Source organism: Chiroxiphia lanceolata, chromosome 8 (genome assembly GCF_009829145.1).
Source record: "Chiroxiphia lanceolata isolate bChiLan1 chromosome 8, bChiLan1.pri, whole genome shotgun sequence".
Taxonomy (NCBI): domain Eukaryota; kingdom Metazoa; phylum Chordata; class Aves; order Passeriformes; family Pipridae; genus Chiroxiphia; species Chiroxiphia lanceolata.
The window spans coordinates 13,588,153-13,613,850 of NC_045644.1; the positions used below are offsets into that span (position 1 = coordinate 13,588,153).

The 25,698-nt window shown below is 48.9% G+C and overlaps 1 protein-coding gene across 3 annotated transcripts; it reads right to left on the bottom strand.

Moving 5' to 3' along the window:
* Positions 1–668: 668 nt before the first annotated feature.
* On the bottom strand, positions 669–14,418 carry MFSD13A (major facilitator superfamily domain containing 13A). 3 transcript variants are annotated; one of them, XM_032694466.1, is made up of 9 exons: positions 14,356–14,418; positions 8,103–8,371; positions 7,594–7,673; positions 6,329–6,778; positions 5,319–5,436; positions 4,279–4,375; positions 3,376–3,547; positions 2,651–2,844; positions 669–2,455 (listed from the first exon to the last, which is right to left on the bottom strand). In XM_032694466.1, the coding sequence occupies exons 2-9, from the start codon at positions 8,265–8,267 to the stop codon at positions 2,202–2,204; spliced, it is 1,530 nt and encodes a 509-aa protein (XP_032550357.1). In that variant the 5' UTR covers positions 8,268–8,371; positions 14,356–14,418; the 3' UTR covers positions 669–2,201. The 3 variants fall into 3 exon arrangements, with proteins under 3 accessions (XP_032550357.1, XP_032550358.1, XP_032550359.1); XM_032694467.1 differs by lacking the exon at positions 14,356–14,418 and adding an exon at positions 14,046–14,326; XM_032694468.1 differs by having other exon boundaries at positions 2,423–2,529.
* Positions 14,419–25,698: the final 11,280 nt, after the last annotated feature.

The window sequence follows — 25,698 nt, forward strand, 5'->3', positions numbered from 1 at the left end:
TGGCCTCATGTTCCCACATTTGCAGTTTTAAGGAGGTAATAACTTGCGTTCTTCTCTTGCCTGTGCAGAATTGTTGCTGGCCAGACTCTGCAAGGGGACACCATCTCTGGTCCAGGATTGCATTCCTGGCCTGGCTTTTGAGCCGAGTTAGAAGCTTCCTGGGCTGCAGCTGTGGTGTCCAAAGCTGCTCTTCCCTCCTCTGCAACCATTATCTCTGAGATCCCTGTCATTGCAGACAGGACTGGGGGAGGCAGTAAGGGCAGCCCAGGCTGAGTAGGGGTGAGGGCAGTGATGCCACTGTCATTGTGAGGGGAGCTGTTGCCAGCCCGGGTGTTTGCAGAGAACTAATGTGTCAAGCTGTGCTGGCAGGGTGGGCCTTGGGAAGGTGGCACAGTGCCTTGTCCTCAGCAGAGGCGTAGGAACAGGACAGACCTAACCCTGGGGCCTTCCAAAGCAGAAGGGTAGGTGACACCTCCCCCCAAAAGGCAGTGATACCCACCCCAACCCACTGATCCCCTCTGCCCCCTGCAGAAACAGCCAAGCCCCAGCACACAGTTTTGAGGGGAGGAGCTCTCCCCTTCTCTCCACGCAGCCACAGCTGTGTCCCCACAGCAGCACATGCACTTGGCCAGGTTAGAGCCACGGGCTAGAAGAAAATCATTAAGCAATTCACAAAAAGACCATCTTTAATTTATGAAATGAAGAATCATTCTCGAACTTGGTTAGAAGTTGCACAAATAACTTATGATTGAACCATCAAGAGCTACAGAAGCCTCATGGCAGGAATGTCTTGGTCCAAGACAGAAGGCAGCTGTGCCCTGAGGCAAGATGGCAGGTTGGCAGGCTGAGACCCCAGAGGGAACCTGGCACTAAAAAAAGAACAGCACATCCCTCAGTGTGCAACAACACTGCCTGCCTACCCTCTTCTTCCTGCAGCAGACCGACTTTGGCACATCCCTTCTGCCTGCTCCCAAACACATCACAGGGATTGAGGAGACATCCCCTTACCTCAGGGACCCCTTTGGGTCCCATCCCTGTCCCATCTGTTCCCAGCCAAAACCAGGGAGACCAAAACACCTGCTCTCCTCCTTGGATCCCTGTCTCAGCAGCCAGGTGAGATGATCAAACTCTGGGGCACTGTTTAAAGCACAGAGGAGCTGAGGTGTCTACCTCTCCCCACGGCTGTAAAATCTCAACCCTGTGACTGCCCAGCATTGTGTCAGACAGGCTCCAACAAGAAACTGAAGGCACAAAAGCAAGACCTGGTGTTCCTCCAGGCTGTGCTCTGCAACAGGGGACAGTGCCAGGCTGCCTCACCAGGTCACCTGGGATGGCCCTGGGCAGGGAGGCACTTCCATTGGCTCATTTAGGGGTTGGTTCCCTGACCTGTGCCAGCATGGGAGGGGGCTCATGGCACAGCTCTGTGACAGCACTGAGTGGAAGGGACTGGAGGGGAGAGGAGGGATAAACATAAGCAATGTTTATCCAGCTCAAGGCTCTGAATCCAGTTCAAGCCCTGCACCTTTCCCAGGCTGGCAACAAAGCCTTCTGCAAGGCCACAAAGGACGGAACCTCAGCATAAAACACAGCCAGCAGATCCTGCCTGTGCAGGATATTGTCCTGGAAACAAGAAATGTCGAAGAGTGGATTTGGTCCAAGAACTGCAACGCTGTATGTGGGAGGGTTGTACCAGTTACTGGGAAAGGCCTTGGAGGTCCTCTCATCCCTGCTCCTGCTGTTCTATCATCATCCCCTCAGTCACTTAGTCCCTCAGGAGCCTCCCACTCCACTCCCCAAATCTGCAAGGCTCTAGCAAGTAAGGATTCCCTGTGCAGTCTCCTCCTGCTCAGCCAGAGGCTGTGGCTCCCCAGGGCCATGGTCAGGGCAGAGGAGCGAACTGGGGACATGTCTGCCTCTAGCAACCAGCACCTCCTCACTGGAATGAGCAGCTCTCTGCTCCCTGGAACAGGCTGGGATAAAATGTTCTTGCTCCTGTGGCCAAGTGATCTATCCCAGGCCCCTCACGTGCTGAACTTCTCTGCCTTCCAGAGTGACCACCTCCTGGAATGAGAAAACATTGGCATCACAGCGTTTCACAGCTGAACCACAAACACCAGGCTTTCTCAGCCTGCCATCCCTGTGTTTCGCCTGCCCTCTGGCACCAGCCTGGAACCAGCAGCACCCCGGGGGCTTGGGCACCCCTAGATTGTTTTGACCTCTGGTGCTCGGCCTTGAGTCAGGTTCTGCCGCTGAGCCTTCACCATCTGCAGCCGCTTCCCGTGCAGGCTAAACTGCGACCAGCTGAGGAGCTGCAGCAGCGCACATGTGATGGGCACAAAGACGAGGAGGTAAAAGCAGCCCTGTCGAAGAGTTGGCTCCAAGGCCACGGCAGACTCCAACTTTGGCTGGGCACTCACCACGTTGCTCAGGGGGTTGCGCTGGAAGATGTCGTAGCCTGGTGTCAGAGAAGAGTTTGTGAGACTGGGGACAGTGGGGATGGACCCTCATCCATTCTCTCTGAGTGACTGGCTGTGGAAAGGCAAGGACCAGGCACAGCTCAGCCACTGGACCTTTGTCCCCAGGGGACAGGACACCGAATTCACATGTCTGCCCTCTCCTGCCCCGCTGCTTTCCCCGGGAGCATCCTTACCTGTGTATGCACAGAGCAGCCAGGTGCCAATCAGAGGGGCAAAGGTCTGGCCTGGCTTGGTGACCAGAGCCACCATCCCAAAGAGCAAGGCTGAGGCTGCCTGCTTCCTACAGTTTAGGACTAGATCCTCATCCACTAAGTCCGTGACCACCAGGTTCAGCAGCTTACAGGTCCCTTCTGTGAACACGCGGTTGCTGCAGAACAACAGGCAAAGCACTGAATAGGGGTATCAAGAAGTGACAGGAGTAGGTGAGAGATCAGAAAAACCAGAGTGTGAGAAAGGTTTCTCCACACTTTAAATAAGAATTTCAGAAGCCCAGGTTACAGGAGGGGAACACCACTAGCAATAAGACTTTGTACCCTGCAGCAACGCCTTGGATCACTCCTGACCTGCCGGGGAAAGGACACACCAGGCCAGGGACTAATGGGCAGGTGCAGCCCACACTGAGGGCTGTGGATGAGGAGAGGAGCTCTCAGCAGCTGGGAAAGGCTGCTGCAGGCTGCTGGCAGTCCAGCTGGTCTGTGCCCTCCTGAACATCGCTGCCTCCCTCACAGCCAACAGATTCCAGTGACCCATCCCACATGCTACCAGAGATGGAAATCACATGGCTTATGGGTGACCCTGGCTATTGTTCCCAGCCTTCCACCCCTCTCCTTAAAACAGGGTCAAATAATTTTGCTTCCCAGGTGGCAGAGGGCATGGGAAGCAAGTGCTGCCTGCCTACCTGGCAATGAAGATGCAGAGCAGATACACCTGGTCAGGTCCTGCCAGGAGCATGACAACACTCAGAGCCAGCTTCAGGAAGAAGAGTCCTCGCACTACAGCGTAAACCCCACAGCGGCGGCAGAGCGACAGGAAGTAGAGGTTGTTGAGATGGGGGGCAATGTAGGAAACACCTGAGCAGAGACAGAGGCACAGACAGCTCAGTGGAGTTTCAGTTTCCACCATGCCCCCAGGTCTGATACTGAGAGTAAGTATACAGTCCTGCTATTGTCAGCAGGACTGTAAGACACAATACAAAGCATCTCCTATCCACATACAGAAGGCTGCAGTAGATTTACTCTGTGGCTTCGTGGCACAGCACACACTTTCCTACAGAGGGAGGCCTTCTCCCATCATGGGCAGGAAGGAAGAAAAGACTTGCCCAGTGTCACACAGAAGCTGCGACTGGAGCAAAAATCAGAAAGACAGAACTGCCTGACCAGACCTAGCCTGCACAGAACCCTCCTAGGGTAACTCTAGGATCACTGTCCACATATCTGTGGCAGCCTGGAAATGGTCCATATGCTGTAGAGGGAAAGGGTTTAAATTCAGGGCTCTGTTCTCTGCTGCATCCTGGGGACACTATCTGCAGCCTCTAATGCTCAGAGCAATACCTCCGTGGAGTCTGGCATCCAGCGTGCCAGGCTTGTTATTACTAGAACAGGCCCCAATTTACTTCTGTGCCCAGGAAGGACAACTTGGAGGTCCCAGGGAAGCGTGTGGGCTGCGTGCATGTGAATTTTACAGCCCAGAGACCTGCATGTGAGCACACCTCTCCCCAGACAGAGTGTGTGAAGAGCAAACCCAGACTCAGGCCAGGTCCTACCTAACTCAGCTGCTCCCTCCTGTCCCACCTGAGACTCACCGAGCAGGAAGGATCCAGTAGAGACAGAGATCTGGTCTGACAGCAGGTGCTCCAGGAACAGAGGGAAGAAGTTGCTGTTAAAATGGCAGTGAAAAACCTGTGAAGGCAGCATGCAGACGAGCTGGTCAGCAGGAACAGCAGTGAGAGAGAACAGAAAAAGCTAACAGCCATCTGAGCTCTGTTGTCCTAGAAGCCCCATGCCAAGGGACCATGCAGGATGGACCTGGAGTACTTCAGAATAGCAAGAGCTTGGCTGTGGAGTTTCTGGCACTGTCAGCTGAGATTGCAAAGCTGCCATGCCCCCAGCCATGCCCACCATGTGCCCAGGGTCAGCACTGCTGCCCAGCTGCTGAGGCTCGGCTTGCACAGCACAGTGCTGCTGGGGCAGCAGGCAGGGCCAGTAGGTGACAGCAGTGACCACAAGGCTTTGGGGACACAGTGGCATGGCAGGAGGGAGGAGGCCGCTGGCAGGACACAGATAAGGCAGCAACAAGGCTTGAACACAAAGATGCAGACCAGTATCAAAAGCCTGCCTGAGGGGAACTGAGGGATCCCCAGGGAGCCGTAACTGCAGCACACAAAGCTGGGCAGGCTGCCGAAATTTGGTAGTAATCACTGAAGAGGATGAAGAACAGAAATGGCAAAGCCAGCTGGGAGGTAGATCCAGCTGGACAGCAAGAACAGCGACGTGAGCCTCAGGAAAGTGGAATGGGGAAGGAGACTGTGCTGACAGCCACACCAGCCAGGCAGCCCTGTGCTTCTGCACCCCAGATGGGCTGCACAGAGCTCAGCCAGCCCCTGTAATCCAGCCTACGCTCCAGAGAGGAAGGAGCACCCCACAGCTTGCTCAGGAAGTATTCTCGGTCACAAGCAGGGAGAGTGGCTACCAGCTGCTTAATGTGCAGGAGGCTCCAAGAGCAAGTGGGTGCTGGAAACATCTCTGCCCTTCCTGGGGAACTCACACACTGCTGAATCACCATGTCAAACAGCCAGAGCCAGTGCTCATCCTCTGAATCACAGTGTGTCACAGCTGTGCCTACCTGGATGAGATTCATGCAGACAAACCAGAGGAAGTTGCGATGCCGGGAGAGCTGCTGGAGATACTCTGCCAGGGTGATCCTCTTCTCCTGGGGGACGGAGAGTTTCTCAATGTACAGCCTAAAGGAAAAGGAAGGAAAACAGCAACCATAAATCCCTCACAGGAGGCAGGACAGAGCCCCCAGCTCTTCCTGTGTAGTTGCAGAACTGTCTTTCCTCAGCTCCCAACCCAGCCATTCCTCTTCCTGGACCAAAGTGAAACAGTGGAGTCTACAACGATTGCTTATTGCTAGCAAGAACCACAGGCAACAGGTCTCCCAAAGTACACCTGTCTTCCAAAAACAAAATTCACATTTCTGTCTATAAATGCATTCTCCTCTTATTAGCCATTCTGCTACATACACGCTCCTCTCCCATATCCCTGTGGTTAGCTCACCTGGCAGATCTCATCAGGATCCGCTGCTACGACAGCATAATGCTGGCAGCTCTTAACAAGAGATGACAAGAGGGGCAGCCCAAGGAAAAGCAAGGAGCTAAACAGGGAACACCAGCTGCGTTGTGGCCTACCAACAGCCCAGCCACTACCAGGCAGCTAAAGCGAGCAACAGGGCAAGACATCCACTTGTCCAACTCCATAGGGAATAATGGGCAGCAAGGTAGTCGCATGCTCAAGCAGAAATGCTTTCATAAGCTGCATCTGACATTTTGCCACTCACAGGCCTCACTGGGTGCTCTAGATACTAACTCATTTCATATTCCAAACACTGGGTGGCCATACAGCAGGTCAGGGATCTGCCTCCAGTTTAGGCCAGGAGTGTCACAAGATAGGTTTGTTCTATTTTCAGAGGGCCTTCAGAGCCAGTGTAACAGAGCTGATCCTGGAAACTGTATCAATAGACAAGAACCACAGATGATTAACAAAAGGTTGCCTTGTACTGGATCTTCCCACACATTCAGTTTGCTGCAGACCTATGCTAGGCTTTTGTCTCTGCTGAGAATTGGTGACACTTACTCTTTTAGGGTTGATTCCTGGTCCCATTTCTCTTTCCCATCAGCCTGGAACCGCTGGCGGAGCAACTGTGTGGACAGGGTAAAACCAGCGATGGAGCAGAGGGCCAGCAGGACGCAAAATATGCGAAAGGAAAAGAAGTCCTCTTTGTTCCACACCGCATAGGACATGAAGACAGAGAGCGAGCCTATGGCACTGAAGAGGGAGCAGTAGAAGTTGAGGCTAGTCCTGTCTTTTGCTGAAACAGCCAGGTCTGCAAGCAAGGCGTTGTGATGGAGGTCGACCATGGTGAGAAAGCTGTCATACATGCAAAGGCAAAGGAGGAACTGCAAACCAGGATGAGCCCAGGCAACCCAGAAAGCCAGGAAAGAGATGGCAAAGAGGGGGCCATTGTGGCTTAGTGCTCTGAGTCTCTTGAGAACTACTTCAGGGGAAGAAATCTCTGCTCCTGGCCTGCAACAGAAGGAAAAAAAAAGTATTTTAGACACCTGGACAAAGCCCTGCATAACCATGTATTCTTCCTCTCCAAGGGAGTCATCTAAGTGGCACAGACACAAATAGAGCTTTTGCTCACGTAACAAGCACCCACATCAGACACCTTCTCAGATAATGTGTGAATACACCGAAAGTATGGGTTTAAGAAGGCCAAAAAGTGTGGAAAGGGACTCTCTTTTCTCCAGAGGAAGTCTCTTCCTGACAGTGCTGTACTGTCTGCACGTAGCACAACGTCAATGATTTCAATGAGTTTTTACTAGTTGCAGAAAGCCACACCGTGATTTTCATTAAAATATTGACGTAAATACACAAGAAATGCTAATGGCCAACAATGCAGAGCTGTCTTCCCTCAGCTCCCATCCCAGAGAGTTTGGGAACAACTGGTCTGAGGCATTCTATGTGGAAATATAACTGTCCTTTCCCCCCTTCTGCCTCCCAAACTATGTACAGATGCTCTCCAACACCCCACTAAGAGTCTTGCTCATATAGCAGGGGCTTGAGATGTTAGATACCCACATTTTAGGTTCTGCACCACTCCTGATTGTTGAGGGCTAGGGTCACATCCACCCAATTGGTGTGTGACTTCCTCTATATAGCCAGGTACTGAAACATTAATTCATTAACTTCAAAGGTGCCAAGAAAAGGAGGTATTTAAGAGTTCTATACCCCAGAAACCATTCTCCTGCCATCATTTTAAAGCTCCCAGTTTCACATCATCTTCCCCAGAGAATAAACAACTTCCCAGCCTCTGCTGGAAGAGGAACTTCACTTACTGCTGTGTGCTAAGGAACACTCGGTCACTCAGCCAGCCGAACAGAGGGTCATTGAGGCTGTTCCAGATCAGAAACACTGTCTAGGAAAGAAAACAAGACAGTGAAACAAACCCCAGCTCCAACAAAGACTCAGTTCTGCCACTGAAGCAAGCAATGCTGAGCTGGCACAGCGAGCCACCAGCAGGAACTGTCCCAGCCCACCCTTCCTGCCCTATCACCACTGTAGGATTCCCCTGTTTCGAGCAACTGGCAGTGAGGCTAGTGGTTTTCCCTGCCTGTGAAACACTGCAATGTCCCCAGAGAAAAGAACAAAGTTTCCAGGTTTTCCATCCCAGCTTGTTCTATCTTTATATAAGCATGAAAAACTGAAAAGCCCAAGTTAGCACTTAGAAGGCTCCCAAAGGGGAACACTGCTGTTACAACTAACACTTTTCACACGTCTAGAAAGGAGCAGTCTTGGTTTCAGAATTCCTTACTTAAGAGGGCAGAAACTTACAGAAAAGACTAACCTCTCCTATCCAAAAGGACAGTTTATCAATCTTGTAAACAGAGACAAAGGTGTCCACGTAGTACAGGAGGAATACGTTGTGCAAAATGGAAACAAACAGCGACAGGGACCCGTAGATCACTGCAGTGGGCAAATGGAAAAGACAAGCCAGCAGTCGCAACTCCATGTTGGTGCAGTCAGCATTCAGCTCCCACAATCACCTCCATTTCAGGTGAGATGTCTTCTCCCAACACCTGCTACATCTTTGTTGGGGCAAATCCATTGTTGCTCCTGCAGGAGAGAAAAAAATAAATAAAATGAAATAAAATGAAACCAGGTTCAATTTCTTAAATTAAGCAAAAGGTGAATCAAGTTAATTGGTAAATCTTTGTCTGCAGAGATCAGAATTCATATTGCTTTGAGTAGCTGTTCAAAAGTGGATTGGAGGGGATTTAAGAGACTAGAAGCTCTCTGCTGCACTAAAGCTGTTTCATTAAGCTGAGGCCAGGCTGCGAGCTCCCGGCAGTACGCCCGGTCCTTTACCCTGTAACGTTCTTCGTTATCCAGCAAGTAGCAGATTTATTTAAAGCTCTTTAAAGGCAAGGTCACAGGAGCAATCAAGCTGGACAGCTGCAAACAACAAAGCAGCTTCAGGAAACACACCTAGTCCCTGACGTTTTTAAGTACCAGTGTAAATTTTTAGCCAAATGAAAATGACAACAGCTGTGATGCAATCTCACACGTGCACCCTGCTTTGCGTGGGCAGCCACAGCTGACTGCACCTGGGCTAGCTCAGACAGGAGTTATTTATGGCAAGCAGTGCTGCTGCTTCGTGGCATGAAGAGACAAGACCAGAGCATGATGGCACACAGCAGACATGCTGCCATCACATGATAAAGGCAACCAGAAGTGCCTTAGCAGCTCATTTTGGAGCAGCCTAGATTTTAGGATCGGAGTCTGAAATAAAGACGCTTTGGCTGGACAGCAATATGTACAGAAATAAAACCAGTGGAAACAGCAGCCTTAGACCAGAACAAGTTGCTGGATGTTCACAAGGGGCACCTGTGAGGAGAGGACTCCTCACATCAGCACTGACTGGAGCTTATGGCCAGGAGATGAGACCAGCGTCCTCCCATGATGTTCTCTCATGCTTTTCAGCCTGAGCCCCCTCTCATGCTCAAGTTGCTACAGACCAAAGGCAAAGTACAAGGCCCCTCTTCAGAGGGACTTTTGTGAGATGTTAAGGGTTCTTAAATCAGTGCAAGCCAGGTTCTCCAGCCCATGCTGCCATAAGAAGGCCTGTTCACAGTACATACATGAAGGGTAACAAGGTCATGTTCTCGACACTGTCAAAAGCCAGATAAGGGGCTCATAGTCACTTCCATTTCAGCCCTCCAGGGTCAGCACTCACTCAGCTCAGACACACTGTTGGGACTTTGCAACACAGGATTAGAGTGAGCACATAAGGAATGGGAATCTATGCACTGAGCCAGCCTTGCCGGGCTTCCAGCACCACCTGCAGCATGTCCAAGCAGAAGAATAAACATCTGGGTATGAAAACTGATGAAATGCCAGTCCCATTCAGCATTTCCCTGAAGCCATGAGTCTGACCACTTCTAGGCAAGATTAGAAGAGCAAAAATAACCATCTGCTCTGCCTAGGCCAAGGAATTCCTCATAACTAGTTCAGAAAGAGGAACGGCATTTGTTCCAATCAATTACATCACTAGATTGAAACTGCACATCGGCTTCACTCCCAGACAAAGCACTAAACCTCAACTGGATCCAACTGCAGAGCTCTTGTGAAGCTAAGTCACCATTCTGCATCCCTGCCATGCCAAAACCCACAGCCAGATAAAAGGAAGACACTGCTTGGAGGCAAATTCAGCCAGACAATGAACTTTTATAGGTGTAATTAAAGACAGACAAGCCTCAAGGGGAAATTGCATTTTGTATGCAATTGAAAATAAGATGAAGGGAGAGCTAAGCCAACTGTCCCACCGCTAAGTCCTCTGTCTCTCACCAAGAGCCTTCCATGGAGGACTGGCTCAAGGGCAGATGATGGCACCAGAGCGTGAGGCACTCTCATGAATGGGATGGAGAACAAGGGAACAACATAATTTTGCACCACGTGAAACCTCAGTGTATCCAGAGCTTGACCACTGTGTGCACATCCAACCTCACTACAAACTTCACACGATGTGGAGATAAGGGGAAACAAAGTAGGGCACCTAAAGTGCCCAAGGGACTGAGGCAGCCGCCTTCTGAGGGAAGACTAAACAGGTGGGGCTCTTCAGGCAGAGAGGAAAGGCTGAAGGGGGACATGACTGAGGTTTACAGTCCCATGTGCAGGGAATAAGGTGAATGTGGAACCATCAGGACACAAGATCTGGGAGCACTCACTGTAACTAGCAGGAAATCAGTTTAAAGTTCACAAAAATACTTCTTTACCTGGCAGGTAGCAAACACCTGACATTTGCTCTCAAAGGTTACAGAAGTGGGCAACAGGTTCAAAGACAAATTCATGGAAAAAAGCTGTGCACAAACAGCTACTAAAGGGAGCAGGCAGGGAAATCCCCTCCAGCAACTCGGAACCAAGGGCTACGCAGGCTGCGGGTGGACAAGTGGGAAGGCCACAGATGGTGGCCCAGCTCATGTGTTCTCCCCCTAAACAGCATCTCCTGCTACCATAGGAATATGGGAAGAGACAGACTGACAGTGTGACCCACAAGGGCAATTCTTAAACTGGACTTGCCTTTGCTACCCAAAGCCTGTTTGAAAGCAGAGCCTGCTCAGGGTTTGGTTCTTAGTGCTGCACTTCATGCTGTCCCCATTCAAACGATGCTTCCCTGAGCACATGTTGCACAAACCACAGCTGATGAAGTTTTCAGAGACACCTAATTTTGTCATTTACATACTACAGTGCTGTTCAAAGAGGGTGAACTTCTACCTCCTTTCCTTCCTCTCCCTCGTCACTCCCTTGCAGATGTGCAACCCCTCCAGCCAGCTGATATTTGTGATTTTTTTGCTAGGATAGTTGTTAGGTCATTTTATGTGCAGTTAAAAAGAAACAAATCATAGTTGTTTGTGAAAAGCAGATTTTGCTTCTACACCCAAAGCACTGCATTATTTAAGCTTGCCACATTGGTATTTTCATAACCTTTTCCTTGGAATGGAGAATTACTCATGGAGTATGTCAGAACTTTTCAACATTTCAACATAAGGCTGTAAGTAGTAATGGGAAAAGGAGCTGCAGGAGGGAATAGCTATTCATTCATGCTGAACTTCTAACACACAGTCATAAAGCAACAAGCTCGTAAATTAGAAAGAAACGAGCCTTTATTTGAGGAACTTCCGCCTCCACATTTGACATCTGGCTCCTGCCAGTGACGTCTGCAGATCTTATCTTCCTGAGAAGGATGTTTGAATACTGGCTACCAGGAAAGCTCTACTTTTGTTGGAGAGTTCTGGCGTATGGCAGTGTCTGGAAACACACCACAGCTCTTGCACATCTGCTGTAACTTCCCAGCCAGCTCACAGCTGGATTCACAAGTCCCTGTGTCCCATCATGATTCGGCAACGCTTTGGGCTTTCAAGGCTGAGCTCCAGCCTTCCACAGCAGAAGTCACTTGTACTGAGCTACCAGCAGAGCCATAGATGTGAATCTTGGCCCAAGCCAGCCTTTTAAGCAGGGCCAGATGATTTTTATGTGCTGAGATTGCCACTCAGGAGCCTGAAATAGTCATCTGCAGACCTGACCGCAGTAACAGGATGACTCTCACATTCATTCTCCACTGTGTGGGTAATGCAGGCTGGACTGTCCCAAATAATACCTCAGGATATGTCTATGCTTGCTTCAGCTGTAACTACACTGCTTCTGCTGCACATCCTGGATTTTGGGTGTTTTACTAGCAGAGCGCCAAATACACCAGCTCCGTGTTTCTGCAACTGCCACACAGTAAATCCACCCATCAGCTGGAAAAGTCACCTGAGAGAGGACCCTATTTCTAGACATTGGTCATGGCCAGACAGGACTGGGATGCTGGCAGTCCAGCCCCATTCATAGGGAAGCTAGGCTGGAGCTGCACCTGTGAAAGAGCTGATACTCTGTGACCTGTCCCAGCAAAGCAGCTGGTGCTGGGCACATCAATTCCTCCCAGACCCTGTAAGTGACAGTCACAGGCATCTTCATCTAGTCAGGCTTATCCACCAGTGACAAGTCCATTTTGGGAGCAAGAACAGGTTCTGCACACTCCTTCTCCAAGAGATGTCCAAGACATAAGACACCTCAGAGGGTCCTCAACTCAGGAAGCTACTTGGATTCTGGCAGGACTCTGTCAGTAAGACGGGAAATCCCTCCACAGAGCTATTTCACTGAATGAAACTGAAAGAGCCCCCTCTTAAACAAAAAACCACTTTTAAAAGCCTATTTCTATCCCAGGAAAGCTCCTTCCTAGACACACAAAATTTAGGCTCCTCTGACCAAACTTTGATCCTGTGCACCCTCTTAGAGGTGAATATAGGTCCAAGGCTCTGTTTCTCCATCGTACTACTGAAATCCTCACTCCATATTTCCCCATATAATCCACTTACTAATAGGGAGTCCCGAGGGAACACCAAACATAGTCCTGTGTGAAACATGAAGGAACCCCCCCGACAGCAGACTCCCAGCAGCCTGGTATTGGAAGGGTGAAGCAATGAAGCCTTTGAAACTCTGACACCACCTGGATCAGGCATGGAAACATGCCTGGAAGAGGCTATGAGGGTGTTTCCCAGTACTGTTTACCAACTGAACAATCACTGATAATTGTGCATCATGAGGTTTAGTAACACCCTTCTTGTTACAGGCAATCGCGCTTCCATCAGATGCTTCCGTCACTCCTGCCAGGCTCATACACGTAAACACAACTGCCACGCAGACAATTAACATCTCAAACCAGCTGGTAGTTTCTGTGGAGCTGTGTTCCAGCAGAGCAATCTCCTTCAATCAGATCTCACTCCCTAACAGGTATACAAGGTTTTTTAATAGAGGCAACTGGGTAAATCTCATAGCCTTGGAACTTGACAAGGCTTTTAACTTAACAACACATGGTATCCTGTGTCTAAATGATTCATTGTTTTACAGTGTAAGGGAAGTGCGTTAGATGTACTAAAAATGATGGGTCTCCCCATCATTTACTGTCAATATAAGCTCTGATCTTGTAGAGGACCTCGCAGCACTGGCATAGGAACCACTGGCAGGTAACTGTGCCCTCAAATTACAAATCTGGAAGTAAATATGAAATCCTCATTGAAAACAATCCCCAAGAGTAGGATCACAGAAGCTACAAGAGGGGATTATTTCACAGATGCCTGTTCTTTGTTAAGACTTCAGAGGAAGCACCAGGTGAGAAGCACTTTTTACCACTTTGCCAAGCGCAGCCACCAGGAGTTCCTGCTATATGCCTGTCTTCCCAACAGGGAGTCTCTTCACCTGTGCAAACCTCCCAGAGCCAGTCCCCCCGTGATGCCCCAGTTGCAGCCACACACTACTAACTGAAGAACTGGAAGGAACCCAGCTGCTGAGGCCACCAAGGATCTCTGTAGCATTTAGGGCTAAAAACACAGCACTAGGTCAGCAACTGCAGCTGCTGATGTCCCACATGTGCAACAGGAGCACAGGGAGCCAGGCGATACCTGTGAAGCGAGGCCGGAGATGGGGACGCTGTGCCTTTGGACATGGCCGAGCAGCACCGCCACCCCAGAGACCCATCCACAGGGTGTCCCACACTGAGGAGAGGCCTGGCAGCCCTGGGAGAGGAAAGGGTGGCCGGGCAGGGGCACTGCCACCCTCCCGCGGTGGGCTCTCCAGGGGCACTGCCACCCTCCCGCGGGCTCCATGGCAGTGGGTTGTGCTGCCACGTGAGTGGAAGGTGTGACAGGGACACCAGAGCCCCACTCCACAATCCAGGGCCGCCTCTCCTTACCGGAACCCGGACTCCGACCGACTCCACAAGGACCAAGACTCCCGCCCACGGACACTGACAGCAGGGAGCGAGAGAGGGGGGGTATCCCCCGGCCCAAAGTGGGACCGTCCAGAGTAACGGGGGGAGGTACACGCTAGGGCTCTACCACTGCAGGGAAAGGGGGAATGGCTCCACTGGGGGGAGGTGTCTCCCCCATCTCATCCGAATTGCCTTAGTGGAAGGGGGACCCCCCACCCCACCGCGTTGCGCTGCAGGCAGGGAGACAAACCAGGGCCACCGACGGAGCGGAAAAGCCCCCACCACCACCTACCTGCGCCCGGCTAATGCGCTCCCCTGCCGCTTCGCCTCCGCACGGCGCGCCCGCGCATGCGCACCCTCCCCACCAAGCCCCGCCCCGCGGCCATCTTGTGTCCTGGCGAGTGAAGCCGCCGCCACCGCCACCTCCCGGCCGCCATCTCGTGTGAGGTCACCCGGCTCCCTCATTTGCATAGCCCCGCCTCCCAGCGGCACGAGCCTCTCTAGCCGGTTGGGCGGAGCCTTTTCTATGGTCCGTCCGCCTGTCGCCAGGGCTACAACGCTTGGAGTCACAGAGTCGTGCAATCACAGAGTCGTACAATCATAGAATCATCAAGGTTGGAAGAGACCTTTAAGATCATCCAGCCCAACCATCAGCCCAGCGCCACCACTGTTACCCTAAAACGCTAAACCATATCACCCAGTACCAGATCCAGAGGCTTCTTGAACGCTTCCAGGGATGGTGACTCCACCGCCTCCCTGGGCAGCCTATTCTAATGTCTGACCACCCGAACACTGAAAAAAAAAAAATCTACTCTGAATCTCCCCTGCCTCAGATTAAGGCCATTTCCTCTGGTCCTCTTACTGCAGGCATAGCAGAAGAGACCGGCCCCACCATATTACACCCTCCTTTCAGGTGGTTATAGAGAACTGTGGAGTCTCCCTTAGCCTCCTTTTCTCCAGCCTCCAAGGAGCGTGTGCCGAGCTGCAAAATGACACAGTGGAAACAAAACAACGTACACGGCTGCTTGGGGGCAGGCAGCCTTTGCTGAAATCCATCAAATGTCCTGTCTGTGGTCTTAGTCATCAGCTACTTGCACTTCTTTACCAGGATTCATTTACAGTCATCCTGTGTATGTCAGAACATAGAGAATGTTGTGTCCTTTATTATTTAAGATCTCTCTGTGTGCCTTTCTCTCAAAGAAGCAATTCCTGTGTTCAGCATAAGCATCACCTTCCACCTCTCACTGCAACAGTTGCTCCCACCCAAGTATTCTCAAATTTAACCTGCTAAAATTGAGGCAAAAGCCAATTTGCTATTTGTAATACAATAAAGCCAATTTGTATTATTGCATCCTATTACTTTCCAATGTTTTTGTGCATTAGACTTACTAGTGTTTCCTAAACAGGTCATTTTTATAAATTCATAGAAGCCAGGCAACTAATTGCAATCAACAGTGTTTGTAATTAAAGAGTGATTTGTAGGTGTTTAGCTTCAGCTATTGAGATCACCTGCAGCAGAACAAAGTATAAGGCATTAATCAAAGAATCATTTAGTTTGGAAAAGACCTTTAAGGTCATGGAGTCACTAAGTATCCCTAAGGAGCGTGTACTGCTGTTGTGCTGGGTAATGATGAACTGCCTGAAGACCAAGTCACCCTTTTAAAACCCCTGTGGAGATTTCTATTTCCAGAGGTCCATGACAGTGCAGGTGTTTACAATAAGGTAGTGCTGATGGGAGCCATTGATATGGCTTCTTACTTAATTACGACCTACTAGATGAGCAGTGAGTACAAATACCAGCTTAGCTATAGCTGAGTGTGAATAAAAAGCCTGGGGGTAAAGCAAAAGGGAAAAAAAGAAAAAGCTAGTAGTATTCATTTCTAAAGTATTTAGTGGTGGGCTTCTTTCTGTGTTATTCAGTCTGTTACTTTAAAATTTATAGTTCTTTGGGTGTTACTAATAGTGTTTTGCTGACTCAAGAAAGAACCTGAAGTTCTGGTGAGTGCTTTTGAGTTTTTCCATGCTGGCTTTATGTGCTGATTTTAGCTGTTTCTTTACCCGTGTCCTCTATCCTTGCTCCCTGTCTGGGCGTGAAATTCATGTAATTGCTGAAGGAATGAGCTTCCTGTTGCTTTTTTTTTAGGTACAAGGGCATGTTCAGACAGGTATTGCAGCCCTGGTTACCACAGGAAAACTTCCACAAGGTGTGATGCAGCATCTTAATGCATCTCCTGGGTCTGTAAGTATGTTCATTAAGGCACGTCAGTAAAGAGACTGTAGAAAGCAAGCAGCCTTCTTAAGATCAGGTTGTTTCTTGCTCCTCTGTTAAGTGAAGGCATCATCCCGGATGTTTTTTCTCAGGATGTGAGTACGCACCAAAGAAATGTCTGTCTTTGTGTTCTGCACTTATGACTAAAGACCAGTCTGTGTTGCAGTGGTTTTTCCAGTAATGGTGGCAAAACAATACTGGTTCTAACTTAAATGTGTGCTGTAGCAGCCTACACCTGAGGTGTTCTGCACTTTCTTTGGCTTTTTGAAAATACAAATACTCAAATACCTCTGGAGATAGTGCCTTTTTCATCCTGGCACATCTGCTTTTTGATCAAGTGGATGAAAGTCCACATATAGTAACATAACTTGGTCATAGCATCGATTCATGTCAATGCTCTATCCTGTAACATTCCTAGCACCACCTGCTTGTGAAAGATACTAATGTCAATTGGTATTGTTGTGTCACCATGAGCTTTAAAGACTTTAATTCAGAAAAAATGACACAGAAGGGCCTCTCTGAGTGATTGTCTTCTTCAAAACACATTATTGTCTTTTGATTCCCATTAAAAAAATCAATAATGATATTTGTGAGCTATGTTCTGTATTGTCTAAAGACCGTTAACAGAAGGTAGTCAGATTTTTTTTTTTTTAAAAGTTATTAGGGAGTTGTAGATCAGCAGATGCTGTGGCTGTCTGCCTTGGGGGATGCAAAAAGCAATATTCCCATGGGTTATTCTAGCTCCGATGTTTGAACTTACACTAGAAAGACAGTGTGTGTTGCTGTTGTAACAGAAGACATTTTTATATGCTGAATGAATATGTTGTATGTAATACAACCCCAAAATCTGGATAATCTCTTTTCTGCCCTGTTCCTCTGTTTGGGGTGATGATCCCATGGGAAGACCTAGTACAGGTGCATAAGATTGTACTTTCAGCACTTCTAAACATCCATTCTCAATGCAGGATATGTGGGAATGGGATCCAAGTGTATTTAAAACACAAATAGTTAAAATGCAAATGTTTTTCTGTGACATTGGTGTATGTCAACAGAGGAAACCCACTGTGGGCATAAAGTCTCTCTGGAGAGCCAGGCTATGTAACCAGCTAAGGCCTTTGCAGGGCATCAGCCCTCTCCCAAGAACACTTCAAGGACAGTGACTTGTAATCAAGCAGCTGAGAGAGCGGGATGCTGTGAAAGTGCAAAACATGTTGCTCTGCTATGCGAACTGTCTGTGTGTGAGATAAGAAAGTGCTGGGAGGTAACTGGAGCTGGGCACGGGAATCAAGGCTGGAGTTGAATGATTTATCTTGGAGTGTGTAAAGTCAACAATATATAACCAGGAGGAACTAGATAATTATAGGGGTGTCTGAAGCAGCTTTTGCAGGGTAGAACCTTGCAAGGCCACCCGCACCATATCAGTAATACCATGTAAGGCTGAGATTGCCTAGGTAACGATATCGAAAGTGTCAGATTTAGTTATGGACATAGCAAAACTGAGACCAATGAGGAAGAAATAATTAGGGGTGGACTGTCTGTTTGGGAGGAGACTGGAGTAAGGGAGGCATGAGCGTGGCAGAGAAAGCGGATCCTGAAATAAGAGAATAAGGTATAAAATGAGACAAAGGTGGGAGCAGCTGATTGCAGGAGTGCAGACATCTATGGATGATAGTGAAGCCTGAGGACCTGAGCACACTGGAATGCTGAAGTGATGCTCCTTTAACAGCCTGCTGTACTCTCCATCAGGTCTATGTTGGAAAGACTTGGGGGAGGGTAGAGCAAAGAGGGCTAAGTGGTGTGGAAGGGAAGGGTGGCACCTGTGCCTCAGTTGCATCGTGTGTGGTTCATAAGACTTGATTAGTAGCTTCATAGCTGTGTGCAAAGTGATAAAAATAACCGTGAGATACTGGTGGTGTGTTGATGAGGTTATTGATCATTCAGTTGATTTACTGGTGTGATTGACTGATAAAAGTTAGTGTGCTGAGTGTTGTCTCAAGACTGCAATCTGAAGGGGCAGAAGTGACAGCTGGGGCTTGACCATGATCTAATTTGGAAGTTTGAGCTAACTGATACTGGGATCTTTTCTTTGAAGAAGAGAGTGTGGATGGAGACGATGGATATCACATGAACTTCTGAGTGAGAGGAGGAGCAGGTCTGTGTGCAGGCTGTGTTTGAACGTGGAGGGGATCATTAGGACTGAACAGTATGAAGTGCAGATTAAAATGTGCTCGATTAAAGAGAATAGTGTTGAAATATGATCTATGTCTGGGAAAAGCTTTAGATAAGGAAAAAGATGATAGCTTTTGGTAGGGCTGACTGTGATCATGAGACATGGGCAGATTTGAACCTCAGGTGAGGAAGACTTCTGATGCAAAGGGTGCCTGCACTGATTGCTGGGAAGATGAGTGGTGGTGGTGGTAGCTTTAATAACACAGAACTTAGGCTGTGCCAGAAGTAGGAATATCAGAAAATGAAAAAGCTTGGAGTGTGTCCACACGGTAGACTTTAGTGCACCGGACACATTTACCTAGGGAGAGGTTAAAGGGGTGACAGTGTTGGGATCACCTTGGCAGCAGGCAGGGGTAGTTTCCAGAGCCTTGCCTGCTGATGCAGTCATCCTGTGGTAAAACTCACCATGTTTTATTATTGGCAGTGCAGCTGTTCCAGAGCTGCTGTGTTATCCAGCAGTTGCAGTCAGAATAGGAGGAGTGGCTGCTTCAAACATCTCGGTCACCAGTGAGTTGCATTTTGACTGCTATTAGAGCACAGTTATGCAGGGGGGTGGGTTTTGGATCATTGGAGTCAAGTAAAGTCTTGCTCTGCCATGAATAGGGCTTTTCCTGGTCTTTTGATCTCATACAGAGTCTGGGCTTTGCACAAACCTCAGAAACAAATGCCAGACCCATATTAGACTTCAGTGCTTTCTGGGAATGTTGCTTTGAATAGCTGAAACGGATCTACTCCCTCTTCAAAGGGTCTGTATAAGGGGTGACTGACTGCAATATGCATTAGCTGCTATTTCCACAGTTACTGGTGCCAGCTGAAGCTCTTCTCTTTGTGATGTACTAGTAACAGCAGGATGAGACTGGTGTCTTCTGGTTTCAGAAGTTAAATCCTCCCGCTTGGCTGAGCTGAAGGGATTGTTCATGGAGTTTTGGTATCAGCTGTGCTTGTGGTATCTTCTCAGTTGGCTTAGGCAGCTGTAAGAATTTGGACAGTGAAGTAATTCCTGATGGAATTACTCCCATGGTGTGAAAGGAAGCAAAGTCAGAGCCCCAGAACTGCTGGGGGAGTTCCTCAGACTGAGTCAGTGGTGTGGGAACAGATAAGGCTGCTTGAAGGCCTTCTGGTGGCAGAAGTAGGGGGTCCTGCAGCCATCTCCATCCATCTGCTGCCTGTGCTGCTGCTTTCTTTGATCCAACCAAAATAACTTTTGTATTTACCTTTAGTAAAAACATACAGAACCATCTGGATTGGTGGGTTTCTCCTGTTTGTACTGATCTCTACTTCTAATCTCTTAAACTCTTTCTACCTTGTAGCTTTACTGTTCTCTGGGGAGTCATGAAGCTTTCACTCAAAGTACCTGCTCTTGCCTGCAAAGCCCTTTTCTTTCTCATGGATTGTGTTCAAGCTGCTTTCAGTATCCGTTACCTTCCTCTACATGTCACCATGTTACCACGGCAAATAACCTCACGCCTTTTCTGAGAAGCAGAAGCTGTGTATCCTGTCACAGTAAACTTCCATCCTGAAATATCCCAGAGGACCAATGTAAGGAGAGATGCTGGTGTGTAACACCAGCACAGCTCCCGGTAGGCAGTGCCAGCTCTGCGTGCAGGAAGCAGGTTATTGTTACGTGCACTGTGGCTTTATAGAAAATGAGTTGCATACAGAAACCTGTGACTGTGGTGGCACTCAGGGCTCAAGTCTGAAGGGGAGAGCTCCTAAGCTGTGCTGCCCAAGCATGGGAGCTGTTGGGCTGCCACCCTTATCCAGGCTGTGCTTGGTGCTGCTGGAGAGGCCACAGGGATGAAGTGTGTGAGCAGGAGTGGGGCAGAAATGGCCCCACTTCACCTCAGCCCATCACACTGCATCTTTCTCCCTTTCTAGATGTAAGAAGTCAGCTCTTCCAAGAAGTCAACTCTCCCCCAAGGTTGTGGTGGGCTTTGCCTGGCAAAGAGGAGGCCTGTTTTCTGCAGCCCTGGGTTACACTCCTGTTAATCACTACTGCCTGCTGGCACTAGGCAAGATGTAGTAACCTCTTGTGGAAGTATTTAATTCTCCTTGCTAGGAGTGTGTGTTTGCTCAGACAGTGTAGGTTTGCTTTTCTCTTGGAGACCACAGAAGAATGTGTGGTGCTGTTTTACCTTTGTGGGGTGAGAGAGTGTGTCTGTGCAAAATCCAAGTTTTTCCATTATTAAGCAGCACTAGCATGGGAATCTGCTCCTCTAGATAAAAATTAAGGCCTGAAAAGACCCAGCTTGTAACGAGTTATTGCACTTTCCTTGAATTCCTGTGTTGCTGCCAGGCACGTCTGGCTAAGAGAAAACATTCCCTTTAGGAAGCCAGCCAAGTGCCTCTGTCCCAAGGATCAGTACCGGTGGTGGAGGATCAAAGCTACTGTGTGGTGCTGTGTGGCTTTTTGTGCTGCTCTCCCACATCTCCAAGAAGTACTTGGGAGTCTTCTTCTGGGTGAGTTTTTCTTAAAAGACTTCAAACCAAGCATGATCTTATGCTGGCAATAAAGGGGTGGAAGTGACAGGGAAAAATAGGAAACTGCTTTGTTGTGATCTTCTCCCACACACTATCAGGATGCTGGATAAGTATGTGGGACTCTGAGACCAGAGCTATGAAAGACAAACCTTGGCTCAATACGAACATTCAGTTTTAACCTTTCACTTTAAGCAGCCCTTGAAGTTTTGGGTTTTTTGTCCAAGGCAAGCCTTTGCCAAAGCTTTGTCAGATGGCAACAATGTTGCAGACTCTGCTCAAAATGGGGAGACTAACTGGAAATAACTCATGAGTTCTTCATTCCCTTGGCTGGGGGAATTTGGTGCTTTTGCAGTATTCAACCCTTGGGAGTTGCTACAGAGCAGTGGTAGGAGATCTGTGGTTTTTCTGGGATGGAGAGAGGAAGAGGGCAGGAAGAAAACTAAAAAGAATAGTCTGAAAGCTTGGGTGCTGAAACAGTGGAAAGGAAAGGGTAACTTAATGTGATCTTCATTTGGGAGCTGATCACAGGGCAATGGAATGAGGCAAGAATAGTCTTGATTGAGAGTTACAGTAAATTAGATGGCCATGTCCTCTCCTATAGGCCAAGGTGTCTCTACAGTTGTGCTGAATTTAATCATGCTCCCTAAGGAAGCATCCAAACCCATTCAAGCTGCCAGCCTGACCTGGGGACCCTGCTGAATTTGGCTGCTGTTTCAAGTGGACAGAAGACTTGGTGACATTCTTTGAACTGTTTGTCTTGGTGACACCAAGACCTGTGAGATACTTGTATGAAGTTTCACATGTTAGATACTGTGGGACACCTTGTATGTTGGTCTGTGTCAATGCTACGGTCAGGCTCACTTTGTACAATCTCTAGGAGAGAGATTAGTCTGGCATGGACTTGAATATTTACACTTTTCTCTGTTTTCTGCAGCTCACAGTGGGTTTTTTTGTGCTTTACAAATACCTAAACAGAAAGCTCCTCAAATTCAAAGCTAGCTCAGGTGACAGTAAAGCTCTACTGCCTTGAGATATGTCCAGAAAAACCTGTGTGTATTGCTAGGAGGTAATTTCTGTTGCTTTAGATACCAGGAAAGCCCTACCAGCCTTAGGCATTTCTAGTGGTGGATTCATCACCTGTAGTAACTAAGTGTGGGGTGAAACAAAAGCTTTTCTATACTTGAGCTATCAAATGTCCTCTCTGGTTTTGTATTGGAAACATTGCTTGGTTGCTCCAAAGCAACTCTGTCTGGGGCAGCTGGCACTGAAGCATGCTTTGCTTGGCATATCTTTTTTGGGAACTGTGGTGTCAGTCTCCTTGACCTGCACCAAGATGAGGAGGGAAAGGCCCTGCCAGATGGGCAGTGGGTAAGGGAATTGCTGGAGTCAGCTCTGGCAAGCCTGGGAATAGCCTGCAGTGTCATGTTCTCACCAAACAGAGATGACAATCTCATTTCAGTTGTCTGTCACCATCTTTGGAATTTTCTCACTTTTTTTTTTTTTTTTTTTTGTGCCTGGTATCTCATTCATCTCCAGTCAAGTGGCATTGAACCCTTTCCAGCAAGACCAGAACTGCTGGAAAGGCTTAAAGGGAGAAGCTGCCTTGTCTCGTGCTGTGGCCTTTCTTACTGGGTCGGTCCCTTGTTGCTACCTGCTGCCAACAACTGCTCCCAGTGCCCTGTCTTGGGGAGGCTTGGCTCCCACGTACAGCCTGGTGTCTGCCATCTATGTTTTCAATCTCTGGCACCAAAAAGCTGGCATGGATTGTTGGATGTCAGTGGCTCTCAGGACCAGGGAGGCGTTTAGCAGAGCTCAGCTCAGGCTTTAAGGACTGTTTTACCCTTTTCCTGCTCAGGAAATCTGAGTGCCAGGCAACGGATGTGGTGATTTTTTTCCCCAAGGCATATCAGAGCTTGAAATTGGAGCAAAGGAAGAAAGTGGCTGGTAGTCTAAAGAGCCAGGATCCCCTCTCCCTTTCTGGTCCTGCAGTTGATCCTGAAGAGCTGGCAGCTGTCAAATGTTTACTTCCAAGGCCAGGCTGGCCTCTGGCTGTTCCCTTGGAGGAACAAGGGAAGTAGGAGGAGGTGAATCATAGTATGGTTTGGGTTGGAAGGAACCCTAAAGATCATCCAGTTCCAGTCTCCCTGCCATGGGCAGGGACACCTTTCACTAGACCAGGTTGCTCAGAGCCCTATCCAGCCTGGCCTGGAGTGTTTCCATGGATGGGGCATCCACAGCTTCTCTGGGCAATCTGTGCCTCACCACCCTTAGAAATTTATTTCTAATATTTAATTTAAATCCATTTTCCATTAGCTAAAGCTATTACCCCTTGTCCTATCACTGCTTGCCCTTGTCTGAAGTCCTTCTCCAGCTCTCTTGTAGACTGCCTCTAGGTACTAGTGCTCTAGGGTCTCCTCAAGAAGAGGAAGGGGAGAAGAAACTAGGGGTTGGACCCTTTCCTCAAGTGGTACCGCTAGGTAATGTTGGTGTTTGCAGTTCGTTTTCTTAAGCATCTGTCTTTTGATGCCTTCCAGCCACCAGATGGCCTGACAGAAGATCACCCTCCAGGCAAACCCTGTTTTCCCTGAAATACTGCCTGCTCTCACTTCCCAGTGAGTGTGGGACAGGATCAGGCAAGCTGGTACTGGTGTTCTAAAAGCCCTCTTTTCCTGTACACATGAATTTATCACAGTCTAACTCAGCCCTGCAGAGTCCAGCAGGGCTTTGCTGCAGCTGTGGTCTCCCAAATCCTGTCTCTGGAAGCTGAAGCAGCCTGAAGGTCAATATGAACAACAGGCACTTGTGTAAAGGTGGCATAAACCACATTGTCTGCCCCTGGGAGCACCAGGCTGCAGCTCTGAAGGGGCAGGGCAGGAGCATTGTGCCTTCTGCATACCAAAACCTGTTGCAACACACCTGAGGATTCAAAGCAGTGCTGTGCCCTGCGAGCCAGGAGCTGGGGTTTGGTGCCCTGTGCTTGTGCAGGTAAGCCTGTGTCGAGGCAGTCTGAGAGCTCTGTGCTGGGGTACAGGGGAGAACTCTGTGCTGGGGGGCAGGCAGGGACAGGGCAGTGCCAGGCAGCTGTGCAGTGAAGCCCAGCAGAGGCAGTGCCCACCTGAGCCCTAGACACCCAGCCAAGGCTTGCAAACCTCCTCCAGGGCTGTGAATTCTTGTCTACACTGTGGGACCTGTCAAATCCTTCCCCCCCAGATGATCTGCTTTCAGGGAAACATCTTCACTTCTGTGGTGGGGTGTGGCAATGCTGTCCTGGAGTGCTCCCAGCCCTGCTTAATCCTCATCTTGTTCCCCCCTCTTACCTCTTCAGTTTGCTTCCTCTTGTGGGTCATCCTGCCTGGCTGAGCCACCAGCCTGTTCCCCTTATCTTTTTCCAGTGCAACATCAAAGCAGTTAATAGCTGTGCTCAGGCTGCCTTGTCATTTAGAAGGCCTGTCAGCCCTTCTCCCTGCAGCTGCCAGGAAGACCTGGGAGGAATGATGCTGCCAGCCAAAATGCAGGGTGCTACAGCAGCTTTTGAGCAAGAGCTGGTCATCAACTAGGGCTGTCAAAAACTGGCATGGAGCAGCACACTGACCCAGCAGGGGGGGTTGCTTCCTTTCACAGGATGGATGCAATAGCTGCACACTCTCTGTACAGACCACTTGCTCTGAAACACAAACACTCCACAGAAATGATCCTGTGGATCTCAATAGGGATGCAGGGATGAACTATTAAAAGGGGCACTGAGACTGGTTTTCAAGAAGACACCATTTATTCCATGTACCCACCTTGTGCTGCCATTGACATACAACATTCCTTTGGATTTCTGTAGTAGTTCTGAGCAAGTTAGGCAAGTAGGCTGTGAACTTTTTTGTTTGATTGATTCATTTCCTCCTATCTGAGGGGGTGATGTTTATGACAGGATTTGGCTTCTAGGCTGCAAGTCTCATTTAAGGGTGCTGCCTAGTCTTGACTAAATACTCTAGTGCTGTTCTGCTGTTCCCTGTGTGGGGTGAAGACTTCTAGCCCTCGACCCGTGGCAAAAGCAGGCTTGAGGAAGTGCAGATTATGAACCTCTAGGGACAGGATCAACTTGTGCTGGTTGAAGAAAAGAAAAATCTCCATGGTGCAGTACCCAGCATTGCTTGTGTAAGGCAAGTCTTAGGGGATGGCTGAACTTCTTGTTAGGGCTGAGTTTCACCTCTCCTTCTTGGTCACCTGAGGGAGAGGCAACTCTAGTTAAGGATGATACAAAAGCAGTTTACAGGATCTGAACTCCATGGAAAAAAAAAATTACCTGACTTGCTGCCTTTGGTTCTGTTCATGGTCTTTTCCTGTCTCTGGTAACAAATTTAAAAAAAAAAAAAAAAAAAAAAAGACAAAAAACCCCCAAACCCATGCTATATACAACTTCCCTTCCTCCCCTTGAGGAGAGGATAATGAGTCATGGGAGGACATTGCTTAAGGCCCTGGAGGGTGCTTGGATATCTGGCAAGGGCAGGCTAGGAACAAATTCCACTGTAGGTCAGAGTTGCTCAAGGTGAATACACGCTTAAATGTGAATGATAACTAGTGAGATCAAAAGGAGATGCCTATACATGGGAACTCATCAGAAGAAATGTAGATGTGCCTGGATCTTGCTCTAGAAACAAACAGTAG